Source organism: Grus americana, chromosome 4 (genome assembly GCF_028858705.1).
Source record: "Grus americana isolate bGruAme1 chromosome 4, bGruAme1.mat, whole genome shotgun sequence".
Classification (NCBI taxonomy): domain Eukaryota; kingdom Metazoa; phylum Chordata; class Aves; order Gruiformes; family Gruidae; genus Grus; species Grus americana.
In genome coordinates this window covers 20,302,612-20,314,716 of record NC_072855.1, presented here as the reverse complement: position 1 = coordinate 20,314,716, position 12,105 = coordinate 20,302,612, and the positions used below count along the sequence as shown (strand labels likewise).

Below are 12,105 nucleotides of genomic sequence, written 5' to 3'. Positions count from 1 at the left end.
GTGTGGTTTACTTAGCATTTTTTTGTGTGCGAGTAATGATGTATAGTAAAAGAATTGGCACTTTTAATTCAATCAGGTTTTATTTTGGATGTTAATATTAACATTTTTAGAAAATGGAATCAAAGGCTGGCCATAAAAAATAACTAATAACTAAAGTACCAGCAAGCAAAGTCACTTCTTTTTTTTCTTATTCTTTACTTTCTTCCTGAAGAATATGGCATGCTTCATAAGTGATCTTTTACAGATCCCCATCTTTATCCTCTTCAGAGTTTTCTGCCTTTGCTTTTTGTCAGCTCTGTAAAGCAAAAAAGGAACATACAGATTAGAATAAAATGGAGAACGTACTTCTACATTTGCTGGTATTTTAAATAACCTGTCCATGTAAGTATATGAACTCAGAAGCACTGTCACAAAAAGTACAAGGAACATTCCATCTTATAATGTTATGATATTTAATCTTCCTAAAACTATTTGTCCACTTACTACCATAAATTATTTTTCATGTATGTACTCATTCACCTTTAAACAGATGCAGAAAACTTAAGAAATGCCACTAAGCAAGTACAAAAAAGCACATACAGACTTTCGTGCTCAATATATAATGCATGAATATATAATAGAAAGCTTAGAAGAAAGTACATAAAGTTTAACAACATTACAAAGACTCCTGCCAATAATACAGAACCTAGATATAACTAGCAAGTGGATTTTCTGTATCTGACAAAGGATGTTATTTCATAACACAAAACACTGAATAATTTTAACAAAGCATACAGATGTTTTTATTAGGAAAAGAAACCTAAGTCATCTTATGCAATAAATCAGCAAAAGAAATAACTGATGGCCTGAAAGGACCAAACCATTCCAGTACAATGGACAGAATATCATCTTACTTGACAGAACAGATGAGGTTTCATGAATTTTAGTATCCTTTTACTTTTTTAAGCAAGGAAAAAAAACATTAAAGGAGGGAATTTTTAAGAGAGTGATGTAAAATGAAATATTGCTTCCTTTTAGCTCTAATACTCCATATCCAAAACTCAGACTAATGTCACAGCAGGACATGAAGCAATACACCTGTAGTCCCCTACCATCCAGCAGGCATCTGGTGAATCTCTTGACGCCAGTCAAGGGGTAAACTATCTGAACCTCACTATGCAGCAGAGGTACATCTTTTGGGAGGGAAGATTTGCATTTCTACAGCCACTCAAGTCAAGAATCACAAACCAACCCACACACTACGGAGAGGAAGTTAAAAAAGTATGGGTCAACTATCCCAAACTGGAAAGACTGAGCCAACTGCTGGATCATCTCTTAGCAAATCTCCTTTCCTCTTTTCAGTTAGTTCCATCTGAAGACCATCACACACAATTTTTTTGTCTTTTGATACATACAAGCCTGTGCTTGTGTATGTTGCAGAAGCACAATCATGGCAGGATAGAAGTACTTAATGTGACCCTCATTAATACAGATCTTACATGGTGGAGATTTAGATCTTAGTACAGAGAGCACCTGAAATACCAGAAGCAAAAAAGAAAAAGATGCCCCAACAAACCAAAAGAGCAATACCAAAAAGCGTTGTAACTCTTTTCTCTTCCCTTGCATGAGAAATCCAAAGGGCATAAAAGTGATTCATTAATTTTGAATCTTCTTGCCAGAGCTATCCCATTGCACCGTTGGGATTATTCAATGGCAACTCACGTGAAATTGAGATCATTGCATGTTTGGGATCCATATAAACCAGTTTTGAAAGAAAAGCCACAGTTAAGGAATTGGAAGCCACAGTAAGGGACCTGCCTGGTTTTTATCATATTCTCCTCCAGTATATACTCCCTGGCAACACAGCAAGTGGACAATAGTGAAAGATGATGACAGCACCCAAAGCCCAAAATTATCTCTTTCTAAATCACAGAATCATAGAGTAGTTTGGGTTGCAAGGGACTTTTAGTCCAACCCCCCTGCGATGAGCAGGGACATCTTCAACTAGATCAGGTTGCTCAGAGCCCCATCCAGCCTGACCGTGAATGTTTCCAGGGACAGGGCATCTACCACTTCTCTGGGCAACCTGTTCCAGTGCTTCACCACCCTCACAGTAAAGAATTTATTCCTAGTATCTAGTCTGAATCGACCCTCCTTCAGCTTAAGGCCATTACCCCTTGTCCTATCACTACATGCCCTTGTAAACAGTCCCTCTCCAGCTTTCTCGTAGGCCCCCTTTAGGTACTGGAAGGCTGCTATAAGGTCTCCCCGGAGCCGCCTTTTCTTCAGGCTGAACAACCCCAACTCTCTCAGCCTGTCCTCATAGGAGAGGTGCTCCAGCCCTCTGATCATTTAAGTCACCCTCCTCTGGACCCACTCCAGCGAAATGAAAAGAAAGATGTCTTTCCATGAAGAAGATCTAATCTCATCCGAATGCTATCTTTTATTATTTTAATGCAATATCACACTTACTGGCAAGCTGCTCTGGTGCAGGAGAGACTGGGACAGGTACTGCGTTTGTGACCTGCCTTGCCACAGACAAAACAGCCAGCATCAGTCTTCTCACAAGTGTGGTTTGAAAGAGTGCAGCAGTTGCAATTGTTACAGTGAAACCAAGCTGCAAAATATGTAGTATGATTTATGATCTTGAAAAGGTTTAGAATGATCGTTTTGAAACTAAGCTTTAAATATAGGCTACATTACCAGGTTTTTATTTTGGTTTAGTTTTACACAGATAAGTGTAGTCAGTTTCTGGTCCCTTATCACATTTCATAAGGCAGCCAGGTACTTCTTCACGAGACATATTGTGTAACTATTTCAATGCAACTGAATTATTTTGCCATTAGAACTATTATCCTGTGTGTGATCTTAACATGAAAAATAGTCCAGATGTTAAAATGGACTTACAAATTGCAATTTCTGTATGGGTAACAAAAATGATTGCTTCAGCTATTTAAACACAGCTATAAATATAACTGCATTTGTGTATGAAACATAGCTTGATCACGCCCTCACAAACATTCTAGTAATTGCCTATTTCTTTATAAAATTCTAATGAAAATTTTACAAAATCAGGAAACACTTATATGACAAATCAAACTATTTACATGTCCCATAACAAATATAAATACGATTTAGTACGCCTTGACAAGGATTTATCAAATTTCCACGCAGTGCAAATATACTTAAGTTATTCAATGGCAACTCACGTGAAATTGAGATTTTTCCTTTACGTCTTCTGAATTACTACATTTTATTTCTTTTACAGAATATTTTCTCTTCTAGATTGTCATCCCAGTTTCTTTGGACTATAGCTTAAATAATTAAGTGTACTTTTATTTAGAAAAGGATTTTTCTGTACTTACAGGGTTTTACACATTTATTGCAAAGAACACAATGTTTCCATTGTCTGCCATCCTACAAAAGATGAATAAATGCATTGTTTGTTTATTTGTTTAAAAAACCACACTGATTCTATCTTAAAACTAAACTACTGAGGTACAGTCCCCATTATTTACAGAAACAGGTCCTCTGTAGGAAGGACTGTAACTTAAAAACAACAGTCCTGAGAATCTGTGACAACTGCAGCAACATGGCTGCATTTTGAAGCTGGCAAGTTCTACAACTTCCAAATATAAGAAGAAATGTGTCAACAGATCACTGATGAATACCATATGGTGTAAGTGGCAAGCAGCAAACTTTCTCTGTCCTCTTTCCAACACAAATGAACCAGGGAAATAGAAATTAATTCCTAGTGGCTTATAAATTATGTTCTGTGAAGTTAATAAGTCTACAAAACTGAACTGTCTGGGGTTTCCCAAGGAAATCAGTATCAGAATAGGTTTTTACTACAGCAAAAATTACACAAGTTATTATTTGACTACTGCGGAAACTTCTATCCAGCAAGAAGTCAAAATACTTACTTTTGACGTACATGAATTGCATATCTCACAGTGCTGGTTACCAGAACTAACATACCGCTGACATATAGTGCAAAACCTGGAAAAAATATAAATGTATTGGTCCACTATTTGATCAAGAAGCAATATAAATGAATTTTATACAAGCTCAACAATAAATATAAGGATTGCATAATCACTTTGCTAAATTAAAGATGATGTTTTCGATGCATGAAATCACAACTTAGGCCCAGAGCCTCAAAATCATTTAGACACAGTATATCCAAACAGTAAAATTCAGATGCTTGAATTCAAAATAGCAACACTATCAGCAGTAAAGCAAACCAAATCCCTTCCTTTGTCCTTGATGCTTCTCTTAGCGCTCATTTTATTAACTACTGTCTCAACCAAGCTGATTATCAGGGATAGCTGTAAATCTGTCTCTCGTAGGTGTACACATTTCCTATGGACTAGCTGAGGAATCTCATCATTCCACACTGGAAAATGTAAACCTCTTTTTAGGTGCCCGGCTCTCCTAGACATTGTTTATAGAACATGCAACCCTGGAATGAGACAGAGAAATGTGCTCTTGAGCCTGGCATCCAAAAGTTAGGCATGACAATACAGCACAGCACCATCCCAAAGTCCTTTAGAAACTTTATGCCCTAATTAAGAACAAGCACACTCCTTCAGTCACTTGAGCATTAACACAGCTTACCTATAACCCTCTTCTACAGGAAGTACAATCATACTTGGGGTGAGGTTCGTGAAGATACGGACAGGGGACTGTCTGCGACCTGTCTTGCCATGTTTATAAAGTGCATGATTATCATAGTCTACCTAGAAAAATAAAACCATAGAAAAAGAGTCTTAAATTGAATGCTAAGCACAGACAGAACTATTTACATAATTATTCTCTTTATATTTGTCTTATGACATTTTCTTTTCATATAAAAGACTCTAACCTAAAATTAGATTACAATTTCTACAGCAAGTATTTTGTCTCATTTATTTTTTAAATTTGTGCAACCATAGTATCAGGCTAGACTCAGGAAACTACATTCCTAACACTACAATAATCCTGTTTCACTTACCCCTTTTTGCTCTTTTGCATGAGATATCTGAGGTAACATTGCAGTTGTTTGTTCTACAAAAGAGTGACCCATTGAAAAAAACAGAACTATACTGTTTGGTCTACCTGGCAGTACAAGAGTTAACGTGCATCCCAACCTATCTCAGAATAATTACAAAGCTGCAAATCCAATCAGCACTGCTTTTTCCAGCATTGCCTTCAGAGATTTGTCACAAAAATTCTCCTCTCTGAATGCTTGCAGCAACACAGAGTCTAGCCTAAAATTCCAAAAATTTCCATTGCTGTAATTCTACTCTGGTCCCACCAGTTTTGTAGATGAAAGACTTTTTTTTTTTTTTTTTTTTTTTTTTTTTTTACCGGGGCTGTGCGTTACCCACCAAGCTACTGACATTTCAACATCTGGGAAAAACAAAACATTCTTCTTCAAATTACCTCTCACCTCTGCAATATACACCTGCAGAAACTAGTGCAAATTTTGTCACACTGAAAACCTGGCAGAAGAAATGAGTTAATGGACAGATGACACATGAGTTAAAGGTATGTAATAAACTGTAGGAGTGTGACAAAGTTATCAAACGTATGACTAATACGAACACAGAATCTGGGGTTCACATGATGAGCGTGACAGGGTTTGCAACGCCTCCAATGCAGTCAAAATTAAAGGTCAAGAAGGCGGCTCATCTACAGACAAGTGCTGCCATCGTATCTGCTTTCATTCATATTCCTGTTCACACTGCACACAACTGAAATTTGGCAGATTCACTGGGCTCAGTGATACCTGGTAATCCATCATAGTGAAGCTTGGGAAAAATTCCAGAATACGAGACTCAAAGAAGTACGGAAATATCCAGAACATGGGCATCTCTTGGTTGTCCTGACCTAGTAATGAAAAGACTTACATGTACATTAAAGAAAACCAAGGTACTTGAAGCACGAAAAATTCACAGTAAATATATGTATATGTATGTCATGCTGGGCATAAGAATTAGTTCCTCTATGTGACAGAAAGTTTTGGTATATTTTATATATGCAGAGCTGTAAGCTCCACTTAACTAACAATTCCTTTTCACCTGCCTATGTTGGTAAGAAATGGTACTGGTTTGATAGCTTATTCTTTAAAAGTCCATTTTAACTGCAAAGTAGATTTTTAAACAATTTGTAAACATTTTTAAGAGAGACTTGGAGAACTGGGTATTATTAAACTAAAAGTATCAGGAGAGTATATTACATATATGGTACTTCATCTTTAGAAATAATGACATGAGTGTGTTCACATTCACCTGAGTAGCAAGAATCACAGACTTTTAAATACTTTTTAAAATACTTTTTCTTACAGTGATGCTACAGCTCAACCCACCTATCTGGCTGTAATACATACCTTCTTTTTCTGTCTCCTTCCACATTGCCATCAGTTTTTTAAAACTAGAAGCCAGTGCTTCCACTAAACCTCCGAATGGGGGATCAGTTACCATAATGACTCTTTCACCATTGTCTTGATACAGGAATTTCCTACAAGTTTCACGTGCAGCCTGTAAGAAACAGAGGTTAATTTCCAGAAATACAGATTCAAGAACTGTAAAAATATTGTATTTGGCAATAAAATGATTATTGTAGAACTTTCAACTTTGAAGATGGAAATAATTTCCTCTTGTGGAGGTGAATTTCCTCTCGTATAGCATTTAAAAAAAAACCACACAACTAAATTTGAAGCACTGAAAATGAGTGCCCTGCTCAGTTAGAGATAATGTATCAAGGGCAGATGCAGTTCAAGCTTCCCAAGATAGTCTTCCTCCTAAAGGCATTAAATTTAACTTGGAAAAAAAAAAAAGATGTTATTCATAGCAAGAAAGCAAAGTTCAGGCTCAGAATACATTTTATTCACGGTCTTTAACTTTTGTTTTACTCTGTAAAGCATTACCAAAATTAATGGGAAAAAAATCAGTCCACTGAAAACTGATTCAATCCATACTGGTTATAAAAATATAGTGTTCAAATTTTATCAATCCAACCTGGACTCTATTATTAAAGGAAATGTAAAAAGTTATGTATTCACTGCCACCTTGCAGTGTTCTCTCATCTATTACTTAGATTCTATTGCATTCCAAAACCAGATTTTTAATGCTAATATACATTCGAAAGTACTGCAATTCAGTCCTTGCACACACTGCAATACAGTGCCATTACAGGTGTCACCTTTTCACGCCTTGAAAACAGCACTATAGTGTTTATAATGCAGATGAATAGTGTCTTTTAACTAAAAAATACAAAACCTGAATACAGTAATGGATTAAAAAAAAAAAACAAAGGTCAGGCTTTCAGACCAGCCTCCCATTTCATTCTAGACGATTCATTTTATTTTCAAGATCCCATTCAAAATTAGGCTTTAGAATGGAAAAAATCTGACAATTATCTACATAGTATGAAAGATATTACAATGAACATGTTTATGCAAATCAGTGGTGGCTTACTAATAATCGCTGGGGAAGAGCAAAGAGTGAGCATACTATTGGGATAAAAGTTGGAAATTAATGTTTGGAATTCAATTATAGTGTGATTCTCTGTACAAAGCTACAATAAACATCCTACTGCAGCTGCAGGTTTCCTAATGAACTCAAAATTAAGCACTTAATGTGACATTTTAAAAGAAATAAGAAATTCAGGGTTTTGGGTTTTGGTTTTTTTTAACCATGACACTAATTCAACCTCATTTTATGACAACAAGGTTAACCTTTTGACTTTGCTTGCCTGGAATAAAGCAGGAAAATCTCCTCTTCCCTCCCACCTCAAGTACCAGTGAACAAGTCCCATGGCATCCATTGGGCTTATAAAGGCTGGGAATAAAACAATTAATTCCATTGTAGCAACACAAGAACAGGGCTAATGAATACTTATATAAGGCAACAACTCACACCAAATCGTCGTTTTAATAAAAGCAGCAGTTATGGTCTGTAAGTAACATTAGTTACCATAAATTTAACACGCAACTTTATCTTTGAATCAAGTGGGAGAGAATTACTGAAGAGGCACTGTTATTCTTTGATTTCCACTACTGTTGACCATTTTTATCTCAGATAGTTGTATTCTACTGGACTAGCCATGACTTTCTTACAAAATTCTGCATCAACAACATGTACTTCTTTACAAAGCACTCAAGAAATACTTGGCCTTACCTTTCCACCAAAAAAATAATGATTAAACATGTTGTAGTGGCAGAATTCATCTTCTGTGTAAAACTGTGAATACCTGCAAAATAAGTTTTAAGTTGTAGAAAAATATAAACAACTTCTTGCCTGCCCTAAGGGGCATTTACAGTGAAAACAAGGCCTTAAGAAAGACAATTTCTTTGCGTTCTGATTACTGACAACACATACCAATACTGGGAATTATTAAGCATAATTATTCTTCTCATAAACTGGATGTCATTTGTGTATGTGTGCAGGAACAGAGATGCAGAGGAAAGGGAAAACAACTACCAAATTATCTTTTAAAGCAGTAAGAACACAAATCTTTGTACATACTCTTCAGACAGATAAACATTTATTGAAACCTACCTGAAATCAATATCGAGCAGAAGGCTTCTAACCTTGAAATCTTCTTCTTGTGATGCTTTTGACTGGATCATTTCATGAAGCCTGAAGTATAATTGGAGCAAAGAAATTTTAACACATAATCATTGGCTTCAGAAATTATCTTGCAAGACAAGAATGCCTGGTACTTTACTAAACCTAAAACCAAACAGATAGAGAAAATGCAGTAATCTGAATTTGGACGATTCCATTTGCCTAATTAGGAAAATATGTTAGTCTTAAAAGATGAAAAGTCAGTGGAGCCTACTGGATCACAATGAACAAAAACCCCCAAACATAAGCACAGAAATTCATCGTCACTTCTGTAAAAAACAAAGCAAGACATTTAAAGTGTATATGTGCGTGTGTGTGGTATTTGCAGTGCAGCTACAGTATTCTCCTGTATCTTATGAGCTCAAAGCAAGACCCCATTAGATGCTTGGAGAATTCCAACCAATTAAAGCATAGTGAGCCTCTTATTATGGGAGAATCCTTGATTATTTAAATATTAGTAAGCTGCACATTTTTGAGACAGAAATATTATTTGAAAGTGTAACAATTCTCACTGATGTACCTGGGTGTTCCAACAGAGAGCACTCGTCTGAATCCTAAATCAATAATAAGATCCAGTAGGAACCGGCAACTTCTGCCTGCAAATAAATACTGTGCATTCGTTTTTTTATTCTCCAGCGGATACAGAAGTTGACTGGGACTTTTTAACTGGACAGTGGAGATATCACACAGGAACTGGTGATTCGAGTGTTTTTCCCATTCAGCTGGCAATAGCAATTGCTGGCATTCCTGGCAAAACCTCCTCTTTGATAACGGCAACAGAACAAAATTCTTGTACCTTTAAATACAAAAGACAATAGGGAATGAACTTTGAAAAAGCCTCTATAAAAGATGTGAAGGGGAGCTATGAAGGGGGTTTCATATTTTGTAAGAGTTCAATTAAAATAGGCAATGTAGTTTAAGCTGCTCTTGCAAAACTCCACTATCTACATTGAAATAAAGTAATATTTATGAAAAAAAATTTCAAAGGACACTTTGAAAAAGCCTCCCCGAAAGTAAGCATATAATATGTTGGCCAAATATATTGAAAGTGCCCATATAATAACTGGATTACAGAGTGAAGACTCCATATCAACTACCACCAAACAGTCCTGCATGTTTATACACAAAACTCGGAGATTATTTGTTACCGTATTACCTTTGCTTCTTTTCACAATGTTAAGCCCATTTCTTCTGCACATTAAAGTCAGGAACAATTTTTTGAACTGAAACTGCTATTAACCTGTTGTTAGCACATTATGAGCACTAACATAAGAACTACACATACATACAAAAAACAACAAAACCCCCCCACACAAAAAAATAAAAAAAAAAGATACAGTTCCTGGGTTGAACATGCCATGCTCTGATTAGATGTTTCACGTTATTTTCCCATTGCAGTCAACCAGCTCTTATTTTCCCAAATCCCTCTGGCATGTTTTCATATTTTAAAGAATCCTGAAATATCATCTCTACATTCAGAGCACCTAAGCTTGCATTACTTGATTTTTACTGGAGAAAACATACATAACAATACCTTTCCACATTCTGCCTGTGTGTAAAAGAAGGTCGATGATTTCTATTATATTCTTCACGTGCTGCAAGCCTAGTTTCTGACACCTGTAAAATTTACATATATAAAAAAAGTTACAAACAGATATGGCTCTGTCTTGTACATTAAATCTCAATATTAAACAAAAAGGGTGCATCAAAGGTCTCATGCTTTAGTTACTCTGCATAGAAAAATGCTCACATTCTTTGGATTGTTGTTTCAGAACAAGCGTGACTGCAGCACAGAGGTATGCTGCATAACACCACAAGTCTCTCATTGTGAATTTAAACTATGCAAAACATAAATATAAGCATTTCATTCTTCTACCACACGTAATACTCAGGGAAAAATTCAAAACATGATTGCAATGAAGATAGAAAGAGGTATACTTTCCATTAATGAATGCTAGTAGTTGCATTCTCTCTGAAGAACTACGATCTGATCCTACACAACTGATGATGGCAGAAATGTTCCCCAAGTCTTTTGTGTGATTATTTTAAAAGCATGACAGCTCTTCTCTAAAACATGCTTAATGGTTTCACAGTTAAGTTTCAAGACATTTCTGCAAAACTTATGGAACTGAGTTGTTTAAAGGGGGAGACAGTAAAATTCAACAAAGACACCATGATACAAGTGACATTCAAAATAAAATTTCACTTGGAATACCATTTAAATCTACACACAATGATTAATCACCTCATTTTCTCTCTATGTAACTTTTCAGTAATAACCAGCAAAGCAATGAAATACTCACAAATCAAATTAAATTCCAACCTGCCGAGGATAACGACCACAACACAAGATACTCGTTTAGGAAATGGAAAAAGTAGCATAAAATGCAGTGGATAAAAACCACGATAAGCTCTCTGGGAATACGTATCAATCCCAATATTGTTACCCTACAATTATCTGACCAAAGTTCTTTAGACAAAGAGAAATTACTGCAGATATTCTGAGACTACGGAGCATCACGCAGATCCCCACCATCTCGCTATTTTGTATATCCTGTTGTTTCCCTGTATCCAGCAGATTTTCTCCATCTTAACCATGGAAGATAAGGACATCTTGGGATTGGAACTACCCTATTTTGTTCAACATTGCATAGTATTGGCAAACTTCACAACCTGAATTCCTAAGGATTTTGGCAATACAGTAACAAATGCCAGCTTTGCTCAAACTGTACACAGCCTTCCTTGAAATGTATACTTGAAACACATTCTCCTGACAGAAATAAGTGCCATACTAAATACAAACTATTAGACAAAGCTTACAAAACAGTAATTGTCAGGGATTTCCAGAACAAAAGATACTCTTTCCTCCCCGCCCTGTTAAATAGAGAACAAAATCCCCAATATTTACCATAGTCTTAAGAAATGCTCTCTTACCTTCTCATCTTCCCACTGAAAAAAGTTACAATCTTTTCTATCCCTACAAGCTGAACAAGCATAAAATCTCCTTCCCTCCTCTCTTCCTTGGCTGGTCTTTACAAACAGAAGAGCAGGACCTAAAGGACAAACGTAATTAGAGGATGACACACGGGACACCCACAGATCTGTTTTAACGCCCCCACTGCAAGCGACAGGCTTCCAGAACAAAGCATGAACGAAGGCTGCTGTAAAACACAACAGCTTGCAGAGGAGCCGAGAAAGCAGCTGGAGACGAGCAACGGAGAGGCTCAAGGGGGGTGTCAAACCCCCCGGGAGCTGCGGCCACCTCAGTCAAGCCCGTCAGAGCCACCAGCCGGCCCCGCTCCTCCCCTCAGTGGGACCCGCCCTCCCATCCCGTCCAAGCAGCCTCCTCACCGTGCGGGCAGCTAGGAGCGCTAGGTGCCAGGCCGAGCAGAGCCAGCCCGCCCGCCCCCGCCCGCTCCGGACCGCATAAGCCCTCCGGATCACTCTCGCCGCTAGCCGCCATGTTACCGCCTCCTTCCCGACAGCCCTCGCCGCCCGCCTGGCAACACCGCCG

At 37.2% G+C, this 12,105-nt stretch overlaps 1 protein-coding gene across 5 annotated transcripts; it reads right to left on the bottom strand.

The window, feature by feature from the left end:
- Window positions 1-61: 61 nt before the first annotated feature.
- ZCCHC4 (zinc finger CCHC-type containing 4) lies at window positions 62-12,101 on the bottom strand. Of its 5 annotated transcripts, none has more exons than XM_054825218.1 (13): window positions 11,943-12,101; window positions 11,526-11,644; window positions 10,126-10,208; window positions 9,112-9,387; window positions 8,523-8,603; window positions 8,142-8,214; window positions 6,350-6,500; window positions 5,750-5,850; window positions 4,597-4,718; window positions 3,903-3,978; window positions 3,345-3,396; window positions 2,452-2,507; window positions 62-295 (listed from the first exon to the last, which is right to left on the bottom strand). In XM_054825218.1, the coding sequence occupies exons 1-13, from the start codon at window positions 12,052-12,054 to the stop codon at window positions 290-292; spliced, it is 1,308 nt and encodes a 435-aa protein (XP_054681193.1). In that variant the 5' UTR covers window positions 12,055-12,101; the 3' UTR covers window positions 62-289. The 5 variants fall into 5 exon arrangements, with proteins under 5 accessions (XP_054681193.1, XP_054681192.1, XP_054681195.1 ...); XM_054825217.1 differs by having other exon boundaries at window positions 2,452-2,596; window positions 11,943-12,098; XM_054825220.1 differs by lacking the exon at window positions 9,112-9,387 and having other exon boundaries at window positions 2,452-2,596.
- Between the last annotated feature and the right edge of the window lie 4 nt (window positions 12,102-12,105).